The following is a 15,860-nucleotide window of genomic DNA, read 5'->3' as shown; positions in this document are numbered from 1 at the left end:
AGGCTTAATCGAGGGAACAAACATTTTAGCTGCGCCAGTGAAGATGTCGAAAGAGGACACCGCTCCTTTTACTAGCGGAGCAAGCACCTGATTTGTTTTATTTGCCTGCACCGTAGCAACCTCAGATAGGTTGCTATGTTTTTGGGTTACACTCGTGCTTTCAAGTGGTTTGGTTGAAAGAGAGACACCAGACTGCTCTTCTAAAATGGGTCTCGACTGAGAATCTGTGAGCCTACTAGATTCAATATTCGCTTTTCTAAGCTGCGGTGTCTCCGAGCCCTTTGTAATGTCTATGCTAGGCGTAGTGGTGATAATTGCCTCGCATTGATTTACACACTGCTTAGCATCAGGGATAATTCTTCCCGAGTGAGGCAGGACTCTCTCTCTATGCGGACCCTCTAGGTCACCCTTATTCCGGGAAAACGAGTGACGACACCACTTAATCATTTCTAAAATGGCCTCCATTTGATCGTTTTTGTCCGTGTGGTCTTTCGAAGCCAGATCTCCAAGTCAATTTTGCCATGGGAAAGAGATTTCCGCTTCTCGTTCAACTCTTGATGTCAGCAGGGTATTATTTTCTTCCAGTGAAGTCACTGTTTGTTAAATTATGCAGCAAGGCATTTTGATCCTTAACAGACTCATTTAGTGATTCAAAGAGTTTGATAAATGGGATCAGGGCTAATGATGTTGCGGCCAGAACGTTATTGTGGATCTGGATTCCAGCTGCCACTGAAAGAATTTCTTTACTATTGGTCGTCGACTCGAGCTCCGGAATCGGTGCATCATCAGGTTTGCCAGAACATCCATCATTTCTTGGTGCTTGATGTAGTGCTTTTGTGCTACAATGAAAATGCCGGTTTTCAATCAGTTCTTTTGAGATGCTCGATTGTGTTTTATTTGTTAGAGTTGTACTCATATTTTTGATATTCTGTGTATCTTTTTGCTGCGGTGTACTGGTCCAAGATTTCGGCATCTCATTTGGATTTAGAGCACCTTTTGTTCCTTTCTCGCTGTTTATCAGCGGCTTATCTTTTAGAGAGGATGCACTTTGGGAACCTGTAGAAAAGCTGTGCATAAGTTTGTTTTTTACAGCTCGATAGTCCGCAGTTAGCCTCTCCGTAAGCCGTGCTTCACGCCCTGCTAGATCCATTTTCAAGCATTTTTTATGGTTGGAAGTGGATGGTGCTGTCAAGGGAGGCAAGAGAGTGGCAGTTTCCATTGAACATGACGTCGCCCTTTGTTGTGGATGTGCTTCCTTTTCAGGTATTTCAATCTCATCTTCGACTCTGCTTCCTGATAGATTGCATAGTGTTTCGCCATTTAACGGCGGAACAAAATAGAAATTTGTGTGAATATCTGACCCATTAGGTAATTTTAGGGTCATGAGTTCAGTATCCGTTACATCAAACGGAGACAAAAAGGAAGCAGTGTCAATTTCAACCGTCATGGTTGAGTCACGAGGATACGGACTATTCGCCGTTTGTGTCACCAACCTTGGAACAACTGCCGGGTGAACTATGTTTTGGATCGCCGCTTCCACAGCTAGTTCACTTTTTTCACTGTCTCTTCCACACGCCTGAAGTTGCTGCCGAGTTTGATCAGCCATTCCGGCTGTCACTGTAGCAGTCATGTTTTATTCTATCGGCAGGATCATCTTATGTGCTGCCGCACTAGCTGCTTTTTTACTCGCGACATTTGCCGGACTAAGTCCTTGTGGAGTCTCGTCTTTTGACCCTGTTGCTTCAGACTCAGTCGACTCCTCGGCCAAGCACACACCCACCGGGACCACAGCCTGATCAAAAGCCGCCGGCTCCGCCTCGCCCCCGCCCACCACCGAGGACCGCGACGGGTTGCGAGGCGGGCCCCCTGCATCCAGCCGTACTGCAAGGGCACAGGAAGGAGAAGGAGGACCTCCGAGGCCACGGGCAGCAAGGAGCGGGGAGGAAGGAAGCGGGCAGGTAGGCAGGGTACCAAGGGAGGCAATGGGCAGGGAGGGGGAGGAGCGGGGAATGATTTCAGTCACGCTCTGCACAGGTGAGGCGACTTCAACATAAGCAGAAGGCTTGCCACGATTTCGGGCGTTTTGAGTCGTTTGCCGCGTCTGCGGTCGAATGTCAATAACCATAGTTAGTTCTTACCAGTACCAGCCGACAGCAGCCACGGATGCCGGTCCCAGATCTTCTCTTTGTTTTTTCACGTTCTCGATGACTTCCTCGACGTTGAGGACGTTAAAGGCGGACTGGAGGCAGACTGGACTCTGCTCCGGACTCCGTGCCGCGCTCTGCGCTCTGGAGCGTTTTTAAGCAAACAAGTAATGCCAATAGAAAGAGGACTGAGGCTCTGTAGCACGTCGTGCAGCTCCTCTCAAAAGAAAAAACCACAGGGACTGGAGGCAGACTATGATTTAAAATAATAATAAAGAAAAAAAGAAAGTTTTCATCAGTGCGGTGTCCACAGTATACCTCAATGTATCCATAACAATATTTAACTCTCAATACGTCTGCCAAAACGGTATCACTAACCTTCAAAACGTCAGAGCTCAAAGAAAAACCAGCACGTCCACACGTGCGGAAAGAATATCTGATCAGCAGTCGTCTCTGTAACGAGAACGGCCGCGTGTTAGTTAATACATTCCGGCTACAAATTCAAAACAATGCAATGTCTTCAAGTGCACCAGTTACTTACATATTTCGTTAACCAACTATATTCTTCAGGACCTGGTTGGTCCGACTGTATGCCTGCCACTTTTCCATGCGGTCATGTCCGCAAGAGACTAACGCATGCAACTCGGTCTCTGTAATGAGATCGAGCGCGTATAAGTACACTCAAGTTATTCTGCGTGCTATCCTATTCGTGTTCCTATTCCATTTCACTTACTTGTAACTAAAATAGCAGCAATCTGCCAGAGCTGAGCACGTTGACACGCTTCCTCGGCAATGTCTGTAGAAAAGTGTTGTGGCAGCAACCTGTTGCTAAGGCAACCATTGCTTTGTATAGAGCGGCCATTTTCGAATCGAACAAATGACTAGCTTTCCTCACGCTTGTTAGGGACCATATTGGAACGATGTGGTAATAGATGAAACCTAATGTTGTAATAAAACGGAATTCACTCCAATTCATTTAAAAGACGTAACAAGGCTTTTGGACAAAATTTGCGACTTGCTGCAAATTGTGGTAAAATAAAGATTGTCAAAAATTAACAATAATTAATAAAAAAAAACCACAATAATACAAATAATAATAATAAAAAATAAATAATAAAAATGAATAATGAACATAAATATCAAAACCAAACAGAATAAACGAAAATAAAGCTCAAAGATTCATCAAAATGCAAAAAGCATTTCCCTTCCTGTATTCATACTAATGTGCCCAAATATTCACATGTCAGTGTTACTCAACCATAAAACACAATAGAATTGTTCATAAAAAACAGCTCAGATCTAGCTCCTCATTCATTCCATCTGGAGCGATCGACCCCATCCTTTCTATCCATTGCGCCTCTTTCTGGGCTCTCAATTTCTTCACGTTTCTGTTTTGGCCTTTGGTTGGTATAACTTCCAGAACTGCAAACTTGAGTTGAGCGACAGTGTGTCCACTGTCATGAAAATGTCTTGCTACTGATGATGCTCTGTTGTTAAGTCTGATACATGATTGATGTTCATTAATGCGAACTATAAGAGGATTCAATTCAACACTACAGCTAAGTCAGCGCCTAGTTTATAGTACTGAAAGAAAACCCTTATTGATATACCGTTATGTCCAGTTCATGCGTTCTGGATGACTACCCCTATATAACACCCCTCTCTTGGAATCCCCCTGACCCCACTGAGCCAAGAAGTAGTTCTGTTTTGCAAGTTAAAAGGTTTATTTGATAATTTAAAATATATATATATATCACACTTTATAATAAATTAATAATTGAATAGCACACTTAATCTGATATGATAAAGATCAACAACGGAGAATCTGGCACTAGCACACTTCTTATAATCACTAATGAGTTGACATGAAATGGATAAGGTAGCACACTGGTAAATAGGAACAAAAGTATAATGTGGTAGAGGATGCTTTATGTAAGCTCAGGTGGATGCAATATTCAATGAATGCAGTACAGAAAATACTCAATATGATTTCAACAAAACAATGTAATCTGGCAATCCCCTCCCCCCTTTTATGCAATGCAAGGAAGTGGAAGGAAGGCACACAATTCTCAGAAATGCAATTCAATGTAATTCAGTTCACCCCAGCAAGCTTACACTACAGAAAACAGATAGGAGTTTTGAAAACACAGGCAAAATGCTTTGATATGTGCTAGCAATGGATGAGAAATATGCTGGAGATGCTTTTAATTCCCTTTCAGAGGTTCAGGGTGAGTGGTATCTAGTTAATATTAGTCCAGGCTCACACTAGCAATGATGCAGGGATAGTTAGCAGGTTAAACGAATTTCTGGCAAATGGAAGGCAAGCAGCAGCAGTTTTTACATGTGAAGAAATTTGCAAATCGCGGTAAAATTCGTGAATGCGTGTTCCGCGATTGCGGTAAAACTATAAGGGGTAGGAATGCGGTTCTAGGTGCGATTCAAAGCTAAGATTCTAAGCTTTCAAATAAAAGTTATTGCAAGTCTCTAGCACAAACGGTTGCGGAGATATGAGCGATTTTGTGAAGGTCGTTTTTCAGATTTGAAATTTTAAAGTTCAAAAAGACAAGTGCAGCTTTACAATTGACAGGTGACAGTTAGGAGGCAGTTCTACTTAGATTAAATAGGTTGAATTATATTATTTTAACTAGGAGATTGGATCTGCACAGTTTTCTAGGTACTCACACTATATTCTTGAGTGAAATGGGCCTCATCACGGATCTGGTCAGGGTTTTAGACGGGACTCTGGTCTCTGCACTTCACAGTGATCTGGGTCAGCTCTCTCTGGTTCTCTGGTCTGGGTCTCTAGTTCTGGATAGATTGAAGTCTCTAGTTTGGCTCTCTGGAGGTTTGATGGAGGTAAAGTATGGATTTTTCCGGCAGAGCGTCCCGCTGCAGATGGAATTGAAGGTCCCTATCGGTCCTGTCTGTCTGCTTTTATGTGTTTAGAATGTGGGTGTGTTCTAGCATCACTGACCCTACCTCTCTCTCAGCTTCTAATTGGTCAAACTTCCATTTATCATTTGATTGGGGAATGAACTGTGAGTCAGAGGGATGTCATTTTATGGCTTGCAGATAGGACACTCCTCTGTCAGATTGCACATATTCTATATTTGATAATAAAAGACATATTTCACAGTTACACAGTTGCTTGAAATTACATATACATGGTGTGGCTGAATTTAGCCATGTCTCTGTCCAAATCTGCTGTTTCTAAGAGCTTGCATTCAGAAATGGCACATAATTGACTTTTTAACTGATTTTTCACTTTCTGACATTGACCCAACTTTACATACATGTGCGCAGGGAGTAGGGACATTAACTGATGAAGTTTCAGATTTTTAACATGCATACATTTAGAGTAATATCCACTTTTCCGCTAACACCCCCCTGAACATGCCACCGGGTCGAAAAACCTCTTAAAATGTGGGCAGAAAAATCACAAGAATTATGGTGTCATTTATAAAATTTTCACATGTCCGCACCATGAGTTATTAATCTTTTTCTAAACAATATTCTGGCTACAAAGGGGTGTGGTTTTCTCTCAGCACAAGGTAGAAATACTGGTTAATCCAGTTCTGCCAAGCCAACTTGCTCTCACAGGCAGTGCCCCTCCCAGCTCCTGCCAAGAGGAAGCTACATTTTACGACTGCGTAATAAAACCTTTGCCTGAGTGAAGAGGGTTTTGTTCACTCTCCTGCAGAGCACAGGTAATTCAATTATCAGATAGATGGCATATCCTTAGTGTGGGCAGCAAAAGGCAGATGGCCTGGGAACACAGCTGTGACTCAAGTTTCACTCCTGATGGGGGTAGTTGCCAGGCAGAATCAAGTTCCTTAAGCCAGACCTTCAGCTAACTGGCAGGTTTTATGTTGCTTTTTAACTTAACTTGCAATTTTACACATGCAGCTAGGATGCTGATTCTAAGTGCAAAACTATGACATTTCAACAGTTACAAAGGCATGTGATACCAAACATAGGTCACTCATTTAATCTAAACATTTTCGATTTTAGTGTCTTTAAATCCAGTGCAACTTAAACTGCTGCAATCCACAGCTCAGCCAGTCTTGTTATAAACCTTGTCTTATGATCTTCATTTCCCAGATTTTGTAGGCACACAAAATTCCATTCTGCCAAATGTCTGCTGGTGTTCAGTAAATATTTTGCACATATTGCAATGTTTGAAAATAGGCATTTTGACTTGCCTTCAGGGAAACAGAGTGGTTTTAAAACGCCGGCTTTTGGATAGTGGTGAGTACTGGTACTGCACCCATTTTTGGGATTTAAGAAATGAATTCCCAACAATTCTAGGTTGCATTTGGCAATCAGCATTGCCATTCCCAATGGTTTCAGACTACTGTGTGGGTAGTCCAATGGTGGTTTTAGGCAGTTTCCTTCTGTGCCCATAACATCGGCAAAAATGAATGGCAGCCTATTCTTCATGCATTTCCCTGTGCATTTTCTGGGAAGCTCTGGCCATCATGATGTTTTCATGTCAGTACTGCACAGTTTTGAGGTAGAGCTCGGATGCATGGGTAAATACATCCCACAGAACCCGTACTTTGCGTGCGGTTTCTCCTACATAATACTGGGCACAAGGGCACTTGATGGCATATATAACGTTCTCCGACAGGCATGTTGCATGATATTTCAACTTAATCTGCTCTCCAGTTCGAGGTTGGGATACGAGTGGTCCTTTCATTATGTTATTGCAGTTTCCACAGCTCATACACGGGTATGTACCCGGATGCTTATCTTGCATTCTCCGTTTGTCTTTTTGCTTCCCATGCAAGTTCCAAGTTCCATATCACACTCCCCTGGGTCACTTACAATTCTCTTAATGCGCAGCATTTGCCCTAACGGTAAGTTTCGCAGAATGCTTGGCGGGTGAAAACTCATCCTGTGAAGCAAATTATTTCTGTCTGTAGGCTTGGTGTATACCGTTGTGGAGATCTTCAAATCCGTGACAATGATCTGTACATCCAGATAATGGGCGTTAGGATTGCCTATTTCCATTGTAAACTGCAAATAACTGTCAATGCTGTTTACGAAGATTATCTAACTCATCTCTGCTCCCTGTCCAGATTCCAAAGACGTCGTCTATGTATCGGACCCACTTCTTAAATTGTTTACTCCATTGTGGATTATTAATGATATGAGTGGTTTTGAAGTCAAACATGAAGCTATTAGCATATACTGGTGCCATTGTCGCTCCCATGGCCGTGCCTGAGAACTGATTGTAATATACTCCATTGTATTCAAAATATGAATGTGTGGAAATGAAATCCAACAACAACATTAGGAATTCTTTGTTCGCTCTTATTGGTTCAGTTTGTAACAACAACTTTTCTACCGACCTTTGCCCTAGGTCATGTGGAATACTCGTGTAGAGGCTTGTCACATCTATAGTGAAAAGAATATCTTCAGGTGTCAGCGTGACTTGATCCAAAATGTGTAGAAAGTGCGAAGTGTCCTTTACATAGGTAGATGTTCGTTGTATTAGTGGCTGTAGAAAGTAGTCTATGTATGTCCCTAGGGGTTGTAGCATGCCCGCAGTGGCCGTTACGATAGGTCTTCCAGGTGGATTGTCAAGTCACTTATGTATTTTCGGCAGAGTGTACAGATGCGGCATTTTGGGATACGGTGTCCATAGATAATCTTTGGTCTTGAGACTGATCCATTCATTTTCAACAGCTGTGTCCAATAGTTTTTCCAGGTCTTCCTTCATGCTTTTTGTTGGATCTTGCGTTAGCTCTCGGTATGTAGTCTGATCAGCTAATTGTCTGTTAGTGGATTGGTCAGTTGGCCTTTCTGCCCTTGCAATTGTGTCTAGGTGTGATGCTTGCTATCATTCACTATTCCTTCTGAGTGTCTGGCGCTTGCTAATTTAAAAATTCTGTCTAGATGTGAGAAAGGCTAGTGATCAAGATTCCATTTGGGTGTTGCACTTGTCATCATTCATAGTTTCATCTAAGTGTGGCGCATGCTAACATTCACATTTCTATCTAGATGCAACGCAGGCTAAAGTCTTGAGTTCCATCTAAGTGTGGTACATGTTAACATTCATATCGAGAATTCCATCTACGTGTGGTACATGCTAACATTCATAATCATGTCTAGATATGACGCAAGGTTACATTGAGAGTTCCATCTGAGTGTGGTACATTCTAACATTAATATTGAGTAATCCGTCTAAATGTGACACATACTAGCATTCATAATCCTATCTATCATCTTATGTCCATAGCATTTGAGAGTAGACTATGCTCTGCCCTTGGCAAGCACTTCCTTGCAGTCTGCTGGGAGATCGTAGCCCCCGAATCCCAGTGCTGCAGGAGCCAGGCCTGCAGGTTAAGCGATCCTGGGTCATGGTGCAGAATTGCACCTCCTTCCCTGGCGAGAAGATCGGCGACCACTGGATGCTTGACCGGAGGGCCCGCTGACATGTCGAGAAGATCTGATACCATATCTGTCTCGGCCACACCCGTGCAACGAGGATCATCTTGCACCGGGACCGTCTGTGTTGAGTAACTAGTCAAAGAAGCAACAGGGGCGGGGGTGCATACTAACAGGCCGTTCCAGGGGAATGAGAATGTGTCCCCCATGCTCTCCTCCTGGGGAAGCCTGCTGGCGAACCTCCGGCACTTGGTGTTCGTCGCAAATGGATCAATCTGGGGATTGCCCCATCTGCGGAACAGGTGATCCACTTGGTCCTGAGGAAGCTCCCACTCGTGACAAGAACACAGCTCCCTGCTGAGGGAGTCAGCGACTGTGTTCTTCACTCCGGCCAGGTGAAATGGGATAAGGAACATCCCCTGGGCGATGGGCCAGTGCCATGCCATAGTTCCTGCGCTTCTTTGGAGAGCGCCGGGGACCTTGTTCCTTACATTTCTAAGCGCTGACCCGGGGATCAAACCAGTATTGCTCCACGTTGTCTTACTTTCAAGGCGACCGCAGCTGATTTTGCAGCGGCCGGAAAGTTCACATGAGAAAGGTGCGAACTACCAAAAGTTTGCACCTTTCTCATGCGAACACACTTACATACTACGGGGGCTGCAGGGGTGTCCACCGCAACCACCGCTCACTATACGGTAAAGTACTGTACTGTAAAGTATAGTGAGCGGGGTGTTGCGGGGGACACCCCTGCAGCCTTTTTATTTTTATTATTTTTTTTAAACTTACCTGCAATGCTACCACCAAAAGGTTCGAACTTTTTGGTGTTCGAACCTTTGGTGGTAGCATTTTTCAGTCGCATTGTACGGTCAGACTTTTATTTATTTATTTATTTTTTCGGTCCGATCGTACAATACCGTCACCATTGTGTCAGTCTCCTCCTCCTGCACGCTTACAATAGGGACACGGATAAATCCCCAAATTGGCCTGCTGCTTGTAGATGAAAGGCTATCGAGTGAGTCAGGAAGAGCAACAGTACTGACAAATCACCTTTTTTTCCAGGGAACAAAAGAACCAAAACATGAATGTTAGCTTTCTGGTTAGCCTAGGATCCTGTGATTTGGAGAGAAATTGAAATCCAGGTGGTTGAATTCATTATGGTTAATGAGACCCATCATATAGAGGACAGCCTTAGGTAGGATGCCTTCCAGACCTCGACTAGAGCCTCTTCATGGGGCAACTATGTAGAAGATGGGGAGCTCCTGAAGACAATTGTAAAGCTGTAAAGAAGACATGAAGAAAGAGGTTCCCTCAAAATATTAAAGCAGCTGCAGCTAGCAAGGATGCATCTAACCGCTTTACAGTTGAATTAAACTGAACATGTAAACCAAGGTTTTATAAATAGTGGAATAAACTAAATAGACTTAGTTTATAAACTGAAGGTTAAATGAGAGCTCATCAGATTTTTCAGCTTGGGTGGTGGGGGGGGGGAGACCTTGTTAGCACTGAAAATGCTAAATTGAAGAGGTTGGTGAGGAAATTCTATTCGGCCATTTACACTAAGGGACACTGGAAATCGGGAAGCAGTGAAATAGTTTGCTATTGTCGAACTCCCTCGGTAAACGCAAATAGAGAAATTGAAAATTTAGATTATGACAATTAAAAGGTTTGCAATTAAATAAAGCCCCAGGTCCCAATAGGTTTATTCCGATACTTTATTGGACTTTTTGGAAACAATCACTACCCACTATGGTGTCGTCCTTCAATCATATTAAAGAACTAGGTAGAGTAATCCACACCCTGGAGGAAGCCATACACTTTTTTCTTAAACAAGTCATGGTTCTCCTGCATTGCTTCTCCTACAGACCCATAATGCTTTTCAAACGTAGATGGGAAAATCTAGGCTTCAATATTAGCTAACAGGTTACATATGTTATTGCCTTCTTTGGTAAAGGAAGATCATGAGGATTTATCTTTGGCAGACAGGCAGCAAACAATGTCAGCAAAGTTGTCAATCTCATTGACAAAGCTCATAAGCGCAAGATCCATGCTACACTGATTTCATTAGCTACCGAGAAAGTGTTGGACCAGGTGGAATGAACATTTTTTTGGCAAGGGTCCTGAATAAAGCAGGGTTAGGGCAAGGGTTCCAGAGAGCATTTAGAGCCATATATGGTCACCATACAGCTCAGGTGGTGGCCTAAGAATTTTTTCAGATATGCCATTTCTTACAAGATGCACAGGCAGGGTTGAACCGGGTCACCCCTTATCTTTGCTTTGGTGGTTGAACCTCTGACACAGGCGATCAGTGGTAATATAGACATCGATGGCATAAAATGTGGAGGGAGACTGTTTAAAGTGTCCCTGTTTGCCAATGATAACCTCCTGTCAATTGACCTGCTGGAACAGTCGATACTGGCTCTGGTGAGTCTTACATTTGGAGTGCCGCTGGCTTTCAAATTAATTTGGATAAAATGGAAATGATGAATCTTACAATGCGTCCACACCAATTTAGCACTGTAGCTAGAAAGTCGTCCTTCAAGGATGTAACCTCTACATTTAAATATTTAATTTAAGGATCCATCTCACAAGCAGAAGATTTGATCACTTATCTACTTTGCACAACTTTTTCCCTCCCTGACGGATGATTTTAAATTCACTGAGGAGATTGGTGGCCTCTTGGATTAAGATCAATGTTTCAGAAAATATGAAACTTTTACCAAGATTATTGTACAGGTTTCAACCTTTACCGGTGTATCCCCCTAAAATATTTGAAAGCTACACAGAAGGACATCCCTTCCCCGGGCCTTCTTCCGTCTGATTGGCTTCATGATATACACTCTTTGGGAAAACCACCAGAGGGTATTGCTTCCTTCTCATGAGTTCTCTTGGCTTCACAGTTCATAAGGGCTGGGCTGAATGACTCACTTCCCCAGGCCCTTCTTAGGCTTTAGCATGCAGTTCACACTGCCAGCAGGAATGCCCCCTTTCCCCTTTTTGTCTTTCACTAATCAATATTCCTTTGCCCCTTTTGGCTTTCACAATTCACAGTTCCAAATTACCAGGCGGAATGCCTCACTTCCATTGGCTTGATTGACATTTCAAAGGTTCACACTTCACATGAGCTCCCAGTCTTATGGGTGAGGGTCCCAGACCTGTGTATTCCTCCTGTCTTGGTGCAGCAATCCTGGTTCACTATTCTGCCAGGTACTGTGACTATGAAGATGACTTCGGTTGATCGTCATAAAAGGGTGCGGGTCCCTGACCCGTGTTTGAATGGTTGCGAGCTCTTCTAGAGGCCCACCAACCTGCCCGACAAACGAGGTACCTGTGTTCTTTGGTCAGTCGCAGGTTTCCTTTGTGTCCTTTCAGGCCTCCTTTGACCCCTGTTTCCTAGTGTGCTGCGGCAGCCCTGCAGCGTTTAGTTCCTAGAGGGCTGTGTGTCTTCTGTCGACCGCGCTTCCCAGCTGCTCCTTTTGTTTGGACGCCTACTTCTCCACGGCTCCGGATGGTCTCTCCATGGCAGAACGGATAGAGTCAGCTCTGCCTGCAGGGCAGCGCCCTCAGCAACGACATCTCCTGTTCTCCACTCTGGTCTGCTTTCCGTCTTGCTGCTCTTCCATGAAGGACTTCCTTCTCCTTCCTGGTTTCCCTCCACAGTTTTGAATGGGCTCTGCCCGATCAGGTTTTGAGAAAAGCTAGACTGTTCATTCACATACTTGCAAGTGCTCTCTATGCTTCTGCACCTCTTCGTCCCAGTACTGATCCAGAGGTCTTCCAGGGAGTCAATTGACTTCTCCCTCCTCTCAGTACATGTCCCTTGAGGAGTTTACGTTCGTCGTCCCAGTACTTCCTATATTGATGGTGTGACAAAAACACTTAGTAACACTAGGCAAAGTGTTGGTTTGGGGGCGGGCAGTAGGAAGGAGTGGCAGGGTTAGGTGGGTTATGGGGATACCATGTTCTCTCCAGGTCATCACTAATCCCATAGGGGGGGTGGGGCTTCCCTTGCCAAGAGATAAGACGCCGAGAGAATCCGTAGCAATTATGCAGGATGCCTAGATAAGTACCACCCCCAGAGGGACTTACAGGTAGTGGCCTCACCTCCCTGGCCTCATGGGAAGAGGCTCTGCCTAGGGGAGAAGTGACGACGACTGGGGATTCCTCACAGTACCCATGTGTTGTAGCTGGTTTCTTTGTTTTGCAGACGTGGCGCAGATTTTGTCCTAAGGTCTGCTGGAGTTTATTCTCTGCATCTCTCAGTACATTCTATGAGCGGTTCACTGTTGCCTCGGCCTATCTGACAAGGGGTTAAAAAGCCCAAGGTGCGGAATGGGCTGGTCGGGATGGGGGTAGGTCTTGAGGTCCTTACAGAAGGCAAGATGATCCTCTAAGCGGTGGATGCTGAGGGGAATTGTGTTGCAGATTGTGGGGGCTTGGATGGAGGGTGAAGATCGCCCCACCCTTTATTCTTGTAGATTTGAAGGGGGTGGGGTGATAAGGAAAGTGCAGAGTCTGTTGGCAGGTTTCTATTGGGTTGGTAAGGGGTAAGCTTCTTTTGAACGTATTCTGGGCCTGTCTTGTGCAGGGAACTGTGGGTGATGCAAATGGCTTTGCAAGTGGAACGTCGCCCGGCAAGGAGCCAGTGGAGGACACGGAGGGTAGGTTTGATGTGCTCTCTAGGACCAAGGGCTAGTAACAGCCTAGCTACTGTATTTTGGACCTGTTGGAGCTATCAGAGTCGACATGCAGGGGCACCTAGGTAAAGGGGGGTTAGCATATTCTATGTGGGAGAGGGTGATAGTCATGACTGCTGTGAATGTGAGGGTAGGAGAGGATGGGGAAGAGGAGTCTAAGAATGCAAAGGAGTAGATAGCAAGATTTAGACACACAGTTGATGTGGAATGAAAGTGTCAGATCTGCTTCCATGGCAAGTCTCAGGTTCTTTACTGAGTTGGATGCCCATAAAGTAAAAAGAAAATTGAGGGAACACGTACCCCTGCACTATTGTTTATAACAGAGATTTGAGGGAGGCTTATAGATATCAATAGAGGACGGGGCAACCTGTACGGTTAGTTTTAAGGACTAAGCACTGCCACCAAAACAAAAAGGAGTTGACATCAGGCAAGTAAGGTTAAAAAGGTCTCACTCACGTAAAATAGATCTAGATCGGACAAACGTCAGATATGCCTACGTCCAAATAAAAGAAACAGGAAAGCTACAAAAAGAAAACCATCAATTGTGAGTGTGTTGCTCCTTGCTCATGTGGGCCCTTTATGACAAACTCTCAGGCACACATTAGGGGAATGCTACTGAATGTACACTAACAACTTTAATCAAAGTGATTGAATATCATGACATTATTTAAAGAGCAGCAGACTGCAACAGAAAATGTCCAGGAAGTAGGAAAAATGACTGACCCCATACGTTGAAGGGAAACCATCTTGTTCTCAATGGTACTCTGCTGGCCCAGCAGTGCATCAAGCTGGGCCTCCACATCTTTCTGAAAACAAGTATACAAAGCACCCTTAGTCAAATATATGCATCCGTTTACAAGGCATACATTAGTTTTAACAAAATGATTAGCACTGTTTGCAAATTAAAATGTTCTTGATTGGCAAACAAATCCATTTGATTAGCAATGGTATACTAATATTTTTAATGTCACCAGAAGTTGTTTGTATCCAAGACCTAATTCGAGCAACAATACATCATTTTTGTGTACCGCTGAAGTAAGACAACAGTGAAAAGAGCCAGGCCTTGCAAATTCTTTAAAATGCTGCTAGACCTGCAGGTCTAGTAACTTAGATTACCTACTTGACCTAAGAGAAATGCACTCAAACCTTGGCAACAGATGACAAAAAATGCAAATGCGCTTACTGTAAAATAGTGCAAGTCACCAAAAACCCTCCTTATGTTTGGCACACTGCTGCCACCCAGAGGCCAGCCATGCACAGTGAAACTTTTATTTGACATTTACTACAAACAAAGTAAATATTAAATTAAAGTTTCAAACGTTCCCTGCAAATAGTACTCGCCCTTCATAAAATCTTCTCGACTAGTCAAGTGTGCGAGTAGAATTTGAATGCCCTGGAAGACTGTATGGAACTATTGATCACTACTTGTGTGCATATCTAGTTCATTCTTTGTATTCATTATGCAAGAGGAAGCAAAGTAAGACTAAGCAGACTGGATGGCGTAGCAGGCCGAGAACTGGACAAGCTAGATGGAAAATGTTAATTTGTGGCCTCCCACTTTCAATGTATCTAGCATAAAGCAACAGGGTAATAAGATAGAATGCACAGGGGTATGGGTTCAGCTCATGGGGTGAACAGCAGTTGCAGATAGTAGGTCTCAGAATTAGGTTTGCCATCAAACGTGGCTGTGTAATCATGTACATTTTCAAAACTGTTCACTCGTCTTTATGATGCATCATCCCCAATAAAATTAAATCTAGTGGACACTGAGATTTAGATGTACTAACCTAAACTTTACTTAAATTATGGCGATACTGCAGCGTTTTACAGTAGCAATACTGCAAGTAGGCATGATGTAAGGAATGGAATCACATGGCTGTCTTAAAAAATATAAAAGTTAACACATACTGGTCTTTGCCAGACATGATATAATTGGCTTAATAAAAGTTTCATCCCGATTACTTCTGGCTTGCAATTATTTGAAGAAAAAGAATTCTTGACTAGCACTCTCATACAGGCCTTTGGCACTTAAGTGGAGGAGATGATTACTGCAGTGAACACAGGAAAAGCGACAGGCCGGATGGCAAGAGAGGAATGCAGGGTAAACTGTGCTTTCATTGAACACAGTAACTTAAATAGCTATATTTGCTATGCAAGTGTCACTTTAATCAGCAAACCTACAAAACTGCATAGCAAATTGCTATACAACACTGATTATGTTATGCCATGGTTTATAAGAACATGTTTAAAGTATAACTCATCACAACTGCCCACGACACCCAACAGAAAAACAGGAAGCAGCCTGCAAGTTAAGAAACAGACCAATCCCCTTTACTGCTTAAAGTTTGGCAACAAAGCTAAAAGCTACAATTCTAGTAATTGGCCTAAAATGTAATGGATCCAAACCTGATGCAGGAAAAATGTCCAGAGGAAGGTAAGTACCTCCAAAGTCACATTAGTTGAGTTTTAAGTGAGTAGAATGTTCCCATAGAAATTAACGGGACAAATCCACAGGCAGGGGAAAAGGCAGGCAAGTCCCAATTCTACCCGATAGGTGCGTTTTACCTCTCTCAAACAGGGAAAGTAAACACACTTCAGCTTCTATCGTAATACCATATCAGACAACGAA

The 15,860-nt window shown here is 43.6% G+C and overlaps 1 protein-coding gene across 1 annotated transcript in view; it reads right to left on the bottom strand.

Moving 5' to 3' along the window:
• The window catches only part of COG4 (component of oligomeric golgi complex 4), a 984,804-nt gene that overhangs the window by 890,056 nt on the left and 78,888 nt on the right, over nucleotides 1-15,860 (bottom strand). The window contains exon 2 of the mRNA XM_069654962.1: nucleotides 13,955-14,037. Coding sequence (XP_069511063.1) covers nucleotides 13,955-14,037 — 83 coding nt within the window. The remainder of the gene's footprint in view (nucleotides 1-13,954; nucleotides 14,038-15,860) is intronic.

This window comes from Ambystoma mexicanum, chromosome 1p (assembly GCF_040938575.1).
Source record: "Ambystoma mexicanum isolate Mex_15411 chromosome 1p, UKY_AmexF1_1, whole genome shotgun sequence".
NCBI classification, from domain to species: Eukaryota; Metazoa; Chordata; class Amphibia; order Caudata; family Ambystomatidae; genus Ambystoma; species Ambystoma mexicanum.
Note: the sequence above shows the minus strand (reverse complement) of the source record. Positions and strands in the feature narration are given on the sequence as shown.